Genomic DNA, 16,901 nt, shown 5'->3' on the forward strand with positions numbered 1-16,901 from the left:
ATCAAATAAGGAGTCTGCGAAAGGTTATTTGGGTCTAAGTTTCACGTCTGATATAAATCCAGAGATTGGGTCCTAGGTGCCTTTTACTACGTGGTATGTGTTCAGGATTGAGTCATCAAGGCTGAATAGCACAAGAGGAATTAGCAATGCAAGTGTGTGGAGGAATAAGGATGATTTTTTTTAAAAAATGAATATCTACTCAGTGTGAAATATCCCAATAATACCGTTCAACCGTGATGTTAAATTCTGGATGTGTTTTAATGTGTTCACAACACGAATGCAGCATAGGAATTATTAGGCTGAAAAAAATCAAGAACAGTCCAGTTTTACCAAGGTGTGACCAAGAATGGAGTTGTTGACTAATTATACTGATTAATTTCTCAATCAACAGATCCCAACATAAGGCGAGGAAATCTTCTCTGGCAGACAGTTTTGGGAACTGTAGGTCCAAGGTCGTCTGTTCACCTCAAGCATAAAATACGTGTAAGCGGTATATGCACTGTCTCAAATGACACACTATCTCTTCCAAATTTGTTTTTGATTTTTGTTGTATTTCCAGGTTAGCCAAAAGGCTGGAGTTTGGGACACTTGCCTCAAAGGTCTGTTCACAAGCAAGCGCATCACCATAGGGTGTAGTCAAAATCTTGCTTTGAGCCATGGTAATTTTTAAAAGAAATGTTTTTAAATGGATATTTTTTTAAACCAAGCTCTTTAACATTCAGCGGTCATGTTAGTGAAAAGTTTGATTTTTTTTTCTGTATTTTTTTTTTGCTAGTGCAAGTTGAAGATTAGTTTTTCTAATGAAAGCTAAAAGTAGATTTTTCTTTCATATTGAAGGTACTTGGCCCACATTGTAAACTATATTTAGAAGCACCATTCCGCTAGAGAAGTGGGATGGAGAGCTCATTAAGAGGGGGAACTTGTAATCAGATCATTGGAAATTGGTAATTAACAATGGAGCTTTTGGCCTCCGTTTTGCACATTTAGAGTTTTGAGCTGTGTTTCATAATTACAATTTTAGCAGAGTCACAGGGAAACTGGTTAATTGGGAAGAATAACCATTTTAAGAAAATGATTTTCTTGAAAATTGAACTTTGCCCAATTAGAGCTCACTTAGTTGGCTTTTTATTAATTGGTCATGAGATTTGGCCTCTTGGTATTTTGTTTTCTATTGAAATTATTGAGTTCATTAATTCATGTTTGATCCACCATTGTAGCCCCTACTGGGACATTGTAAAATGGTGGGGTAAAGTATAGGTAGCTCCACATCAATTTGTAGCTACTGAAAGTTCTGTTGCGTTTTATTATTTAATCATTGTCAGCCTTGAATTGGTGACCTTGATAGTGTGTAACATTTAGCCAGTTTACTTTTCCCAAGCACCATATGACTAGAATTGTGTATCAAGAACCTTTGGATACAATAATGTACCTGTTCTGTCTTGTTTTGGGCCCTTTTTGGCTGAGGGTTCAAATTATGTTTATAATTTGAGAAGTTGCATGTTTCACATATGCTACTTTTTTACTTCTGTATATGTAGTATAGTCCACATGCCTTTCTATAACAATTTGAATTATTTTCTGCATGCTTTTGGAAGCGTAATAGTCAATACTTCTGTTTTTACCTTTGTAAATATTTACTCTGTTATATGTTCATCCATTTTGTCACATCTTAAAGTCCAAGTTTGTTCCATTGCTTTAAATGCCTAACTGTTTCCAAAATTATTCCTATGTTTAATGCTGCTTTATGTAAAAACCGCTTTTATATGTACTCTTAAATGTTACAACATTTAAATGCAATCCTTTTATGATATAAGCTGAACAAGAGTACTTTTTTGTTTCGCAAAAGGACTTTGTGAACCAAACAAAAATCCCTTGGAATAGAAGGATAATGAAGTGATTGCTACATTACTAGGTCCAGCTTGCAGCTGAGATGCCATGATTGATGAACATTGTGCGAACACTTTCATAAGTGAGGTATAATGCAACTCTGCACTGATACTTATCAGTGCATTGTTCTGTTCTGGTACATCTGTTACTGCTTATAACTGGAGACATTGGTTCAAAAATTGAAAGTAGAATTCACTGAAGAATTTTCATGTGGATGCCAAGAGAAACTCATCTTGTTTTATGTTTTCTAAAAAGTAATGCATAAGAGAGTGCAGCAGATCAGTTGACTTCAGTCAGTTGGAGTAGGTAAGGTTTAGAACTGGTAAGAGCACTTTGAGTACCAGTTTAATTTGTCACATGGGATAGTTATGAAGTTCTTTGGTATATTTGAGCTGAGAATGATTTTGTAGAAGTGTTAAGTAGATGAAGAAAAGAATGACTGAATAGTGCCTTAAAGATCATTAGTGCCTTTTGATTATGGCAGAGCCTGTTTGGATTCTGTGGTGGAACTAGGTGTGATCCCTGAGAAACTGGTTAATTTAAGAACTTAATCCTCAAGAAGAGTAATCAAACTAGCTGCTGATGGACATTAATTTGTCTGGTTTATTCTCTGGGTAATGAAAGAGCCATTCAGTGTAATCTTAGCACCGGTGAACAAGTAAATAGCTGGTGCACATTATCTCGCAGCACAATCAAGGGTGTAACCCTGGGAAAGTCTGTTTGCATCCATTACTGGGATAAAGACACTGCCTGATAGAAAGAGGCAGTTTTTTTTTCTGGTCAGATAAGTTGATTAACCAAATAACAAGGGTGCATTTAGGATCACCATGTTATAATCTGGAATTGCATAATAATTGGAGGAAATCCGCCAGGCAGTTCTCTTCCCCAAATAGTGCTCTTTGTATATTTGCCCACTGCAAGCTGGTTTACATAAGACCACCCATTCTGAAAGGGCCAGACACTGTCTCTTGTAGGGACTTGGAGGTTGGGCTGTGCTTCCTTTGAACAAGTGACGAGATTGATGGTACCTCTGTTAATTTTATTTTGACTCCATGCAGAATGTACTAATATTTTGTCTCCGTTATGGATTCTGTTGTTTATTTACACTTTTTATTGATAAATCTCCATGTTGGAGAATGGAGCATTTCCAGTTCTTGTTTTGTGCCTAGTGTCTGTGTTTTGACGACTCCGCACTGCTGCATGGTGCCTTAATCCCAGCATCCATCGCTGCTAGAATGTTTCCATTTTCCAGGCCAGATCTTGTGATTGATGCTCCTCATTTGACACATACTAAAGCATCACAAGGTGACATGCTGCAGGGTAATTATAAGGGTTGTTTGGTGGCAATGGAGTTTTTTGTTTGCAATAAACAAAGGTGTAGACATGCTTCAAATATACATATTATTTGACTTGGCAACAGGAAGCAGAAGTGAATATGGTTGCTGGGAGATAAAGAAGGGGAAGTACAAATGTTTTCATGCCTTTTAATGACAGTCTGTGATTTACCCATCATAACCCTGCCTGGAGTATCACATTTCATACATTGTGAAATTGCAGGTAGGAATTAACTTACTGTGTACTATTCCAGATTTGGGTCTCTGCTTCTACAAAATGTTGCCATATCCAGAAATATAATCTCTGTATTCTGTGTGTTTCTCTGAACTGAAATAAAATGATCATTCCCTGTTTATTTGACGTTTGCATCATTCCAGTTCTGATACAATGTTATTTGGGTTTCTTCAATAATTTACAGCTGTGATCTAATGTTCATATCTCAACATAACTTGGACATTTCAACTCTCTTGATCTTGTGTATGAAGACACTAAACCTAAAAGATTAAGTTTCAGATTCAATTTCTGGTCTCAACCAGACTCTAATTTTTGGCGACTTGGCTCTATGCGGGGGGCAGGTACAAATGAGTTTCATATCCTTAGTCTAAATTCATCAAGGCTCTGAAAACAACACCTTTTAAACCCATGACCACTTCCATCTAGAAGGACAAGGGTAGCAGACACATGGGGAACACCACCCCCTGCAAGTTCCCCTCCAAACCACTCCCGATCAACTTGGAAATATATTGCTGTTCTTGCAGTATAGTGGATCAAAACCTGGGGCTGTGTTCCCAATGGCATTGAGAGCTGTGGACTACAGCAGTTCAAAAAGGCAGCTCACCACCACCTTGAGGGCAATTAGGGATGTGTACTCAGTGCTGGCCTAGCCAGCAGCACCCACATCTTGTGGGTGAATAAAAGATGTCATTTTCTGGAAGTGTTACGGTGGTTGGATAGGATCAGGCTGTACTGTAATTTTTGTCATGGTCACCTAATTTACCCCCTTTGATTTCAGTCCAAAGAATGGCCATGTTTGATCCATATCAAACAAACATTAATCAGTTTTTAAAAAGACAGTTAGGAGAATATTGCCAAGAAATGCATATTCAGCCAGAGGGATATTATCATCTTGCAAGATGCAAATACAATAATTTTTCTGTAGGTAAACAGGAAATTTGAGGAACAGACAACACTAACATTCAAAGATTTTCTATGTTTTAACATCAAGCATTGTGCTTTGGATTTGTTTTACAGTGACTACACATAACGTAGCCATTTTCTGTCATACTGAACTCTGTCCTTTGGGCTCAGAATGATCTCGGTGTTCAGAGATGAAGCAGGATAAATGGTGCTTCACTGTTCCAAATGAGGACTGATTGAGTTGCAGTGCTCAAGATGGAGTGAAGCTCTTGTGTAAGCGGGCTTTATTCATGTAGAGAGTTTTGTACCAAACTTGATCCATTATTACCCAATGCTCAAAGTTTGTGAGAAGATTTGTAGCTCGGGTGCTCGTTGTTGTGGTTCTGTTCGCTGAGCTGGGAATTTGTGTTGCAGACGTTTTGTCCCATCTCTAGGTGACATCCTCAGTGCTTGGGAGCCTCCTGTGAAGCGCTTCTGTGATCTTTCCTCTGGCATTTTTAGTGGTTTGTCTCTGCCGCTTCCGGTTGTCAGTTCGAGCTGTCCGCTGCAGTGACCGGTATATTGGGTCCAGGTCGATGTGTTTGTTGTTTAAATCTGTGGATGAGGGCCATGCCTCTAGGGCCATCCCTGGCTGTTCTCTGTTTGGCTTGTCCTATAATAGTAGTGTTGTCCCAGTCGAAATCATGTTGCTTGTCAGACACGTGTGTGGCTACTAAGGATAGCTGGTCGTGTCATTTCGTGGCTAGTTGGTGTTCATGGATACGGATCGTTAGCTGTCTTCCTGTTTGTCCTATGTAGTCTATGTAGGAACGACATGACAAGCAACATGAATTTGACTGGGGCAACACTACTATTATAGGACAAGCCAAACAGAGAACAGCCAGGAATTCCTAGAGGCATGGCACTCATCCACAGATTCAATCAACAAACACATCGACCTGGACCCAATATACCAGCCACTGCAGCAGGACAGCTGGTACTGACAACCAGAAGCGGCAGATTCAAACCACTATAAATGCTGGAGGAAACATCACAGAAGCGCTTCACAGGAGGCTTCCAAGCACTGAGGATGTCACCTAGACAGGGACGAAACGTCTGCCACACAAATTCCCAGCTCGGTGAACAGAACCACAACAATTACCCAATGCACTATATTCCACAGGACTCCTTTTTTGCTTCATCCACCAATTCAATGGCTGACTGCTGTTGTAAATTCTACATCTATTACCTGCCCCAGAAGTGAATTTCAGCGACAGAATTTAATTCCTCAGCTCCTCTTCTAAACCTTAAACATTTTATTATTTCATGAGATGTGGGTGAAAGTATTGATTGTCCCTGAAACAGGTGACTTCCTTGGCCATCTCAGAGGGCAGTTAAAAGTCAACCTCATTGCTTTGGTAAGGATGGCATTAATGCCCTAAGGCACTTATTGAACCATATGGGGTTGTATGTATGATCAATGGTGGTTTTAATTCCAGACTTTCTTAATTGAATTTTTTCACAGTATTCCCAGTAGTTGGATTTGAACTTGCACCCCCAGGGCCTGTGTCTGGTCCTCTGGTTGACCAGTAACTGACATTCCCACTCTACCACAGCCATTGTTCATTCTGAATGTTTGTAACTGTCTCCCTGTAATTTGTAGCAGTTCTCGTCTTCTTACTGACTATATCACACTACTCCAGCATGCCACCACCACATTACCATCTACAAATATCAAAACCGGTTTTGATTTCATAGCTCCTTATCACAACAAGATTAGATTAGATTAGATTACTTTCCATCGATTTGTATTGATTTTGAGATGTGTCCAGGAACTGGATCCTGGAGCTCATCTATAATCCACTTCTAACTGAGGGGAAGAAAGAACACCCAAACTTTTTCTCCCTTCTTATGAATTATCCCAGCTTGCCACCCTTTTGATCTTCTATATAATGTATCACATGGGATTAGTAAAGAGCTTTCATAAAGCTTATGGGCGCTGTCCTTTTTTTCTCATCTGTCAGTTCTGCTCTTCATTAGAGTTGAGAATCGTTGCTCGTTCCTTTTGCAATCTGTACTGCCTGCTTCCAACTTGTTTAAAATCTGTTGTAATTTCATCCTTAAAACTTTGTACTGTGATTATCATTTTTTTAAAAATCTGACTGCCAAACTCTGAACCCTTCAGTCCTTTGGCCCCTACATAATCTGTCAACGAAATGTAGAATCTCTGCAGTCTCCATTTCCTCCATCAGAACTTCAGGATTCTATGATGTATCCTCCCAGGATTTGGGAGGCTAGAAATTCCCCTCTCACGGATAAACTTATCTAATGTCATTAATCCTGTTGAGCTTTGACTTTTAAAAATTTCTTCTTGTTTCCTGGCCCGTATTTTCTCATGAACTTCGTTATATTCTAGTCGACATCAATCCTCTTCGCATCTTTTAGCCAGGGAAGGTTCCTATGTGAGTGAGTGTATGATTTAGTTTTCTCTCATTACAGCCTAATTGGACTTTAAAATCTTTAATCCTCATCAGTTTGACAATTTGTTGGAATATTTACACTTGTGTGCAAGCTTTAGCCTTGGATTGAGTTCAATATCTTCATGCGGTCTGTGAAATGGCAGGAATCGGTATTACAGCTCTTAAACCTGCTCTGTCATTGAAAAAGATCATGCTTTTTGTTATTGACATTCAACTCGTTGATATAAATAAAGGAGATGTGGTTAGTAAATTTCCAGATGACTCATTAGTGAGCCAAGAGAATTATCTCTGTACAACGGGATGGGCCATGGATAAAAGCATTTTGGGAGGGTAAATCAGGGCAGGACTTATACACTTAATGGATTAGTGGTGCTGGAAGAGCGCAGCAGTTCAGGCAGCATCCAAGTAGTTTCAAAATCGACATTTCGGGCAAAAGCCCTTCATCAGGAATAAAGGCTGTGAGCCTGAAGCATGGAGAGATAAGCTAGAGGAGGGTGGGGGGTGGGGGTGGGGAGAAAGTAGCATAGTGTACAATGGGTGAGTGGGGGAGGAGATGAACGTGATAGGTCAGGGAGGAGAGGGTGGAGTGGATAGGTGGAAAAGGAGATAGGCAGGTAGGACAAGTCCGGACAAGTCATGGGAACAGTTACTGAGCTGGAAGTTTAGAACTAGGGTGAGGTGGGGGAAGGGGAAATGAGGAAACTGTTGAAGTCCACATTGATGCCCTGGGGTTGAAGTGTTCTGAGGCGGAAGATGAGGCGTTCTTCCTCCAGGCGTCTGGTGGTGAGGGAGCGGCGGTGAAGGAGGCCCAGGACCTCCATATCCTCGGCAGAGTGGGAGGGGGAGTTGAAATGTTGGGCCACAGGGTGGTGTGGTTGATTGGTGCGGGTGTCCTGGAGATGTTCCCTAAAGCGCTCTGCTAGGAGGCGCCCAGTCTCCTCAATGTAGAGGAGACCGCATCGGGAGTAACGGATACAATAAATGATATTAGTGGATGTGCAAGTAAAACTTTGATGGATGTGGAAGGCTCCTTTAGGGCCTTGGATAGAGGTGAGGGAGGAGGTGTGGGTGCAGGTTTTGCAATTCCTGCGGTGGCAGGGGAAAGTGCCAGAATGGGAGGGTGGGTTGTTTGGGGGCGTGGACCAGACCAGGTAGTCGCGGAGGGAACGGTCTTTGCGGAAGGCGGAAAGAGGTGGGGAGGGAAATATATACCTGGTAGTGGGGTCTGTTTGGAGGTGGCGGAAATGTCGACGGATGATTTGGGTTATGCGAAGGTTGGTAGGGTGGAAGGTGAGCACCAGGGGCGTTCTGTCCTTGTTATGGTTGGAGGGGTGGGGTCTGAGGGCGGAGGTGCGGGATGTAGACAAGATGCGTTGGAGGGCATCTTTAACCACGTGGGAAGGGAAATTGCGGTCTCTAAAGAAGGAGGCCATCTGGTGTGTTCTGTGGTGGAACTGGTCCTCCTGGGAGCAGATCCGGTGGAGGCGGAGGAATTGGGAATATGGGATGGCATTTTCGCAAGAGATAGCGTGGGAAGAGGTGTAATCCAGGTAGCTGTGGGAGTCGGTGGGTTTGTATAAAAAAAAATGTCAGTGTCAAGTCGGTCATCATTAATGGAGATGGAGAGGTCCAGGAAGGGGAGGGAGGTGTCAGAGCCTGGCACTTTCCCCTGCCACCGCAGGAACTGTAAAACCTGCGCCCACACCTCCTCCCTCACCTCTATCCAAGGCCCTAAAGGAGCCTTCCACATCCATCAAAGTTTTACCTGCACATCCACTAATATCATTTATTGTATCCGTTGCTCCCGATGCAGTCCCCTCTACATTGGGGAGACTGGGCACTTCCTAGCAGAGCGCTTTAGGGAACATCTCCGGAACACCCGCACCAATCAACCACACCGCCCCGTGGCCCAACATTTCAACTCCCCCTCCCACTCTGCCGAGGACATGGAGGTCCTGGGCCTCCTTCACCGTCGCTCCCTCACCACCAGACGCCTGGAGGAAGAACGCCTCATCTTCCGCCTCGAAACACTTCAACCCCAGGGCATCAATGTGGACTTCAACAGTTTCCTCATTTCCCCTTCCCCCACCTCACCCTAGTTCCAAACTTCCAGCTCAGTAACTGTCCCCATGACTTGTCCGGACTTGTCCTACCTGCCTATCTCCTTTTCCACCTATCCACTCCACCCTCTCCTCCTTGACCTATCACCTTCATCTCCTCCCTCACTCACCCATTGTACTCTATGCTACTTTCTTCCCACCCCCACCCTCCTCTAGCTTATCTCTCCACGCTTCAGGCTCACTGCCTTTATTCCTGATGAAGGGCTTTTGCCCGAAACGTCGATTTCGCTGCTCGTTGGATGCTGCCTGAACTGCTGTGCTCTTCCAGCACCACTAATCCAGAATCTGGTTTCCAGCATCTGCAGTCATTGTTTTTACCTTATGCACTTAATGGTAAGGTCCTGGGGAGTGTTGCTGAACAAAGTGACCTTGGAGTGCAGGTTCATAGTTCCTTGAAAGTGGAGTCTCTGGTAAAAATCACACAACACCAGGTTGTAGCTCAACAGGTTTAATTGGAAGCACTAGCTTTCAGAGCGCTGCTCCTTCAGGTGGTTGTGGAATCCACAATTGTAAGACACAGTTTGTCGCAAAATGATGTAACTGAAATTAGCATAGAAAATACCTTAATTGTTTGTTAAGTCTCATCTGTGAGAATGACTGTTAATTTCACTTCTTTCATATGTAAATCTCAACTTTTTTTAAAAGTTACACTCTCAGGCTAACTTTAACAATTGGTATCAGCCACGATAATGTGTTGAAAGTGTTAGCCCCCTGTGTGCTGCTGTCTGTGCCATAATGTTTAGACTGATTCTAATCTTAAAAAATGAATTGAGTCTTACATGGATTCATGCAGTTTTTGAGCAAAGTACAAGTTCACCCCACAAACGTTTGTGTACGTGTGTGTGTGTGTGTGTGTGTGTGTGTGTGTAGGAGTGTGTGTGCACGTGTGTCTGTGTGTGTGTGTGTTTATGTATATAGTGCAATGGTGGTCACCTGTAGTGTGACATGAAACAAGGTCCTGGTTGAGGCTCTCCCTATGGGTACCGAACTTACTATCAGTCTCTCCTCGGCCACTGTTTGCTACTGCCTGTCCCAGAGTCCTTCTTGGAGGATGGTCACCTGAAGGTCCGAGGTTGAATGTCCTGGATGCCCTGAGGCATGGTACATTGGTGAAACCAAGCAGAGGCTCCAGCAACAGATGAATAGGCACCACAGAGCAATCAACAGGCAGGAGGGTTCCCTCCTAGTTGGAGAACACTTCAGCAGTCCAGGACATTCAACCTTGGACCTTTGGGTGACCATCCTCCAAGGTGGACTTCTCGCTGCTGCCTGTCCCAAAGTGGCTGAGCAGAGCCTGATAGCTAAGTTCCATAACCAATGGGAGGGCCTCAACCGGGACCTTGGGTTTATGTCACACTACAGGTGACCACCGTTGCACTATGCAAACACACGGACACTCCTATACTCGCTCGCCCACTCACTCCCTCACTCATCCTCTCACATACTTAGATCCCTTTACACTCTCTCTCACACACACACACACTCTCACAGACACTCACAACACCCCCCACCCCACCCCACACACACACTCCCACATGTATGTATACACATATACGTTTGTGGGGTGAACTTGTACTTTGCTCAAAAACTGCATGAATCCATATAAGGTTCTGTTAATTCATTTTTTAGATTAGAATCAATCTGAACATTTTGGCACAGACAGCAGCACACTGGGAGCTAACACTTTCAACACATTATCTGGGCTGACACCAGTTGTTAAAGTTACATTCTCGAATTAACTTTTAAAAAATGTTTTGTGATTTACGTATGAAAGTAGTGAAACTAACGTGGTCATTCTAACAGATGGGAGACCTAACAAACAATCAAGGTATTTTTCAATGTATAATTTCAGTTACATCACCCTGTAAACTTACTACAAATTCTGTCTTACAATTGTGTACTCCACAACCACCTGATGAAGGAGCGGCACTCCAAAAGCTAGTGCTTCCAATTAAACCTGTTGAGCTATAACCTGTTGTTGCGTGATTTTTAACTTTGTACACCCCAGTCCAACACCGGCATCTCCAAATCATGAGTCTCTGATAGATAGGATAGTGAAGAAGGCATTTGGTATGTTTGCCTTTACTGGTCAGTGCATTGAGTATAGGAGTTGGGAAGTCATGCTGTGGCTGTACAGGACATTGGTTAGACCACTTTTGGAATACCGTGTGCAATTCTGGTTTCCCTGTCATAGGAAGGATGTTGTGAAACTTGGAAGGGTTCAGAAAAGATTTACAAGGATGTTGCCAGGTTGTGTAGGGTTAGAGCTATTGGGAGAGTTTGAATAGGCTGGGGATATTTTCCCTGGAGTGTCAGAGGCTGAGCAGTGACCTTTTGTAGAGATTTATAAAATCACGAGGGGGATAGACAGGGTAAAAAGCCAAGTCTTTTCCCCAGGATAGGGGAATCCTAAACTAAAGTGCATAGGTGTAAAGTGAGAGGGTAAAGATATAAAAGAGACCTAAGGGGCAACCTTTTCATGCAGAGGGTGGTGTGTGTGTATGGAATGAGCTGCCACAGGAAGTGGTTGGGGTAGGTACAAGATTTCAAAGGCACCTGAATGGGTATATGAACAGGAAGGGTTTAGAGGAATCTCGTGCGCCTCCCCCTTGAATAAATTCCAGTGATTTGGTTTCCACTTCTTCGTGAGAGAGTGTTACAAAGCTACTGAGGAGAATTTCCTCATTTTTAATCTGCAAAGGGAAGCTCCTGCTTCTGAAATGGGGTCCTGTAGATATGGATATTCCCAATGGCATTCTCTCACCATTGCTTCCTCTAACCCCCCTCCCCTGGCCTGCCCCGTTCCCTTTCATTTTCTCCCTGAACCTAGTCTTCCTGGTTCCTGTCCTCTGTTCACATAAGCAAACACCTTTGAAGATTTGGGGAGTGATTGTTGACTGTGACACCTAACCAATTCTTGTACTAGTGGGATATTGGGATATTAAATGTATTTTACTGCTGGCTGTGTTTGAGTGATCAATGAGCTGCTATAGAGTTGGTACAGAGCGGGGAATCTGAGCTTGGTCAGTTTTACTAGTAACCATCACAATTTTTGAGTTATGATCAGTTACAGATCATTTAGTTAGTTAGGGTTTATATTCTGCTATCTGCTGTCATACTCTAAGTATAATGACCAAAGTCTTGCCTTTTCATACCTCCTCCGCCACTGCACTTGAGTGTACCTGACACAAAAGCTGCTCTTAATGCCAGTGATTTAAACAGCAGTGATCATACCCCCAGCAGCAGCACATTGGGTTTGGATGGTGTGGTTTACCATGTTCACAAGGTGAGCCACAACTGCCCTAGAAATATTATTCAGCAAGTTCCATACGGAGTCTCACGAGATGTTACTGATGAGAAATGTAGGTTTAAAGGGAAGGAGATGGGGCATTTTGATGCCAAGGCATGCAAAGCTATGGGCCAAATTAAGGTTGGAGTAGTTTGGTGTTTTTTTTTAATGGTCAGTGTGGACTCGATGGGTTGAAGGGTTTGTTGACCTTTTTGATTATGACCTGTACTGAAGCTCTGGCTGTCTGTTGTGGAATAATTGGAACCAGGGGAATGTGAGAGGCAGGTGCGTTGATAGGTAGAGCAGACCATGGAGATGGCAAGAGGTGAGTCACAGACGTAGGGGCACGAGGATCAAATTCAGATTACAGGCTTTTCCAAGCTCTTATTTGGAAAGTTTGGAAGAGTTATCTCGGGCAGCAGTAAGGCATTGGCTGATTGTTCCCATTTAAATAATGTGCAGACTTGCAGGAAAAAGGCAGGAGGTTAACATTGTTAAACTGCTCAGTCAGCCAGTTTCAGATGTGTTGGATTGAATGGCCTGTCTGTCTACTGCATTTATACAGAGAGGTTTGGATGAGCTGAAATTGGTGGAGGATGGCAAGCAGGACATTGGCCAGTTGGAGTGCCCTCCCTCAGGATGGCTGATCGTTTCTAGAAAGAAGATTGACAACCTGAAATGCTGCTCAGGCCCAGAGACGTCAGCTTGATTCTCTACCCCATTTCCCCACCCCCACCCCCTCCCCCCACCCCCCAACATTCTTATTGGCCAAGTATCAGTTTTGTGAAGTTTTATGGGAGGTTTCTCACAGCAAGATCTCTCACCGTGCCTGACCAAACCCACCTTATTAACTACCTACCCTGGCCCTCATTCAAGCTCTATCCAACTGCTCAATGTTCTTGCACATCTTCCAAAAGGCCAGTGTCCTTCGTGTCTGCCTCATCTTTCAAAGGTCTCTGATCCAGCTGAATGTTGGCAATCTGCTGGTGGGGGGCAATGCCAGTGTGTTGGCACTGCAGCCATGAAGGTCCAGGGCACAGAGCTATCATGGCCACTGTTTAACCACTAGGCCCTATGGTTTATCTGTCCATAGCTTCATCCCATCTAAAGCAAAATGCCACCCAGGCTGGAAATCTGAAATTAAAACAAATTGCCGGAGAAACTCAGTGGCCCTGGCAGCCTCTGTAGAAAGAGAAACTGAGTTAACGTTTCGAGTCTCCTTCAGAACACCATCGTTGCCAACAACCATTTAACACTCTACAGTGATTTGCCCCATCCAGCTCTCTTCCACCTGAGGCAGATGGTAGTGCCCGACACAGCTCAGCTCTGGACAAGGAGAGGTCCCTTCTTCCTAGTGTCCTCACCCCCTCCCTGGAAGACTGCCCCCCCCCCCCCCAACCCATCCCCCTACTCCCTCAGCATCTGTCACCTTGCCTGCTCTGGTGGTATAGAGTAGGCGGGCAGGAGCCTGGGAGAAAACAGCAAGCCAGGCAGCATGAGGAGGTGGAAAGTCAACACTTTGGGTATAACCGTTGTTTAGGACTGGTGGTGGGTGTAGGGGGAGCTGCAGATAAAGAGGGTAGTGGGGTGGGGATAGGTGAAGCCAGGCAGAGGTTAGCTCACCCAGATGCTGCTGGACCCCCTGCGCATGTCCGAAACAGGTTTTTGACTCTGATGGTATGTGTTGACTGGTGGTACACCTACACGCAAGAGTGGAACCTGTTATTGGTTAGCATGGAGACCACCCTGTCAGGGGGTGGGTGCTGGGTGTAGTCTGGGAGAGATTGTCTGAGCTGCTGTGGTAACAGGTACTTTTCCCTTCATGTTATAGTCTGGAGCTATCATGAGAGAGAGAGAGATGGTACAGGCTCCCTGAATCATAAGACTGAGTTGGAACCTCTCCCTGCCATTGGCGTGTGTTGGAAGGATTTGTAATATGGCTGCATTATGAACACACCTTCCTTGGTTGTCAAGTCCTGAAGTGGAGCTTAACCCAAAGCTTCTGGCTGAGAGGCAGGGACACTACCCACTGCACTACATAATCACAAGGAGTGTGTACTCCGTAAAGGACAAATCTCAACATGGTCTGCAGGATGTTCAATCGCTTTGAAGGAGCTGCGGAGGAATTTTCTATTTCTTTCTGCTCCCTGACCAGCTTGGGACGTTTTTCATTGTTTTCCCATCTTCCAGGAGATGGCGCAAATCTGGATTGGTGCAATATGCTTGTCTTACAATTCATTCAGAGCCGTGACTATGTCAGATAGCTAGGTGGACTAACTTTGTCTTTTCCCATCTGACAATTAATTCTCTTTGGACTTCCACAAAGTTGGTTTCGGAGCTGAATCAGTTTCAGGGAGGAATTTGCATTCAGCCTACGGTCAGTGGGCACTGCCCATCCCAGTAAATTTCACCCACCATCCTCAATTTTTCAGTCTCTAGCATTTTCCAGTTTTTTTTTAACATAATCAGCTACTTTAGTTTTTCTGAACCGACTGGAGGCACATACTCATCGAACATCATGTATGTTGATGTTTAATGGGAAGGAAAGCAGAATATACATTGATGATAAGACAACAAAAGGAAAAAAGAACATTCCTCAACTGGGATGTGTAGACTTGGTAATTCCCGATTCACTATCCTGGGGATAACACTGGAAATGTTCTGAGAAGTGACCATGTTTATAGAAGTAGCAGCTGTTTTGTTGATAATATCCAAGTGTAAGTTGTTTTTTGGTGAGATATTTTGTGGATTGTCATTTCGTTTTCCCTTCTTGTCTCTGTCCCTAATGGATGAGAACACCCTATTTCTTTTAGACAAATTCTAAACTGCTGGACTGGGAGTAGAGTGGATCTTGCAGCTGCTCCTATGATTCAGGCTCATTTCAAGATTCTTACAATTATTACATTTCAGGAGTGTAAGTACATGAATATGAAATGTTTGGAGGGATATGGGCCAAGCGCAGGCAGGTGGGATTAGTTTAGTTTGGGATTGGGGTCAGCGTGGACCAGTTGGATCGAAGGGTCTGTTTCCGTGCTGTATGAATCTACACATTATGGAATTTTTTCTAGAGCAGAGAAGGCTGAGGGTGGGGTGAGGGGGGACCTGATTGAGGTGTACTGAGGGGCAGAGACAGGAAAAACTGTAAAGGGGTCACTAACCCAGGAGGACACAGTTTGAAGATAAGGAGCAGGGGTTTTAGAGGGAATTTAAGGAAGGATTTTTTTCACCCAGAAGATTTAAAGTATTGCTGCTTGAAAGTGGGGTAGAGGTGGAATTTCTTAAACGTTTAAGAATTATTTAGATAAACATGTAAAATGCCATTACATGGAAGGCTATGGGCCAAGTGCTGGTGGTTGGATGTTTGATAACCACCTGGACACAGTGGGCTCTGAAATATTCAGACTGGGAGAACAGCAGGAGCATTTATCTTTTCTGTTCTTTTGCAATAGTCCGAGCAATAACGTTCCTAGAGTGACTGCAGAAATGTTACAAGTGCAAGTTAACACAATTATATTCATGTAAAAGAAGTGAAATTGCCATCGTCCTACCAGACCATGGGGCTGCTCTCTCATTAGAGAGAGACAGACAGATGTTTGTTGGTGTGTTTAACCTGAAGGTCACCACACCTCAGGGGTCGGGGTGGGGGGATGGAGAGGTTGAGAAGGAGAGTTTCATGGTAACTCCAGCTGGTGCAGAAATTGAACCCACACTGTTAGCATCATTCTGCATTGTAAGCCATCTGGCCAACTGAGTTGTCCCTGTACATGTATTTTTTATATATCCATGTATAAATGTTTCAAAGCACCTACACCAACAATTATTGGTGCCTTGTAGCATTCTATCCAACTCTAAAACTGTGGAATTGGCTTCTTGTGTTAGTATTCCTGCCTCTGGTCTAGAAGTACAAGTCCCACCTGCTTCCGAGGTCTACTGTAACATGTCTGTGGTTGATTACATGTATTTCTGTGCAGCTCTTGTGGAGCAGTGGCAGTGTCCATGCCCCTGGGATTAAAGGTCCAGGTTCAAGTCCCAGACACAATGCATCTGAGCAAGTTGTTTTAAAACCTTTCTAGCTGTGAATAGCTGTCCCAGTCTTTATTCTGTACAATGTGAGGAAATCCAGAAAGTCCAGCTTCCCATGCACCCTGGGACATCACTGTGACATTTACACTGACTACATTGCTTGTGTTATGACCCACATGAGATTATCCAAGTTCCAATTTAGTATGAAATTTCTGGGCAGCTTTTTGCTCTCTCTGGGTAGGTGCAATTTACTGCAGATGCTGGAATGTGATACTGAAGACAAAAAGTGCTGGAAATCACGGTGGGTCTAGACTCGAAACATTAGCTTGCTCTCTTTTCCTGGATGCTGCCTGAACCGCTGTGACCTTCAGCACTTTTTGCCTTTAGCTGTCTACGTTCTGAGTGAGACTGGCTGGATTGTAAACTCGCAGTTGGCAGAAAGGGACAAACACTTGACTGGATTCAGCTAAGTTCGACTCTAGAGTGTCATGCAGGCAATGTGCTTTCTTGTGTTGCAAGAACTGTTTGAGTTGAGATACCAAGTTCCTCTCAACTTCTATTCTGAATGATTACTCTGTGCAGGTGACAGCTCTTTGAAGAAGACCTGCAGATACAGATGTACACTTGTAAACATAAAATCAAACATTTGAAA

General features: G+C 43.6%; 1 protein-coding gene across 1 annotated transcript in view; it reads left to right on the forward strand.

Annotated features, from left to right (window-relative positions):
* Positions 1-3,574, forward strand: part of nde1 (nudE neurodevelopment protein 1) — a 43,452-nt gene extending 39,878 nt beyond the window's left edge. Inside the window, exon 9 of the mRNA XM_072560157.1 lies at positions 392-3,574. Within this exon, the coding sequence (XP_072416258.1) occupies positions 392-476 (85 nt within the window). The 3' untranslated portion in view covers positions 477-3,574. The remainder of the gene's footprint in view (positions 1-391) is intronic.
* Positions 3,575-16,901: the final 13,327 nt, after the last annotated feature.

Source organism: Chiloscyllium punctatum, chromosome 40, assembly GCF_047496795.1.
Source record: "Chiloscyllium punctatum isolate Juve2018m chromosome 40, sChiPun1.3, whole genome shotgun sequence".
NCBI classification, from domain to species: domain Eukaryota; kingdom Metazoa; phylum Chordata; class Chondrichthyes; order Orectolobiformes; family Hemiscylliidae; genus Chiloscyllium; species Chiloscyllium punctatum.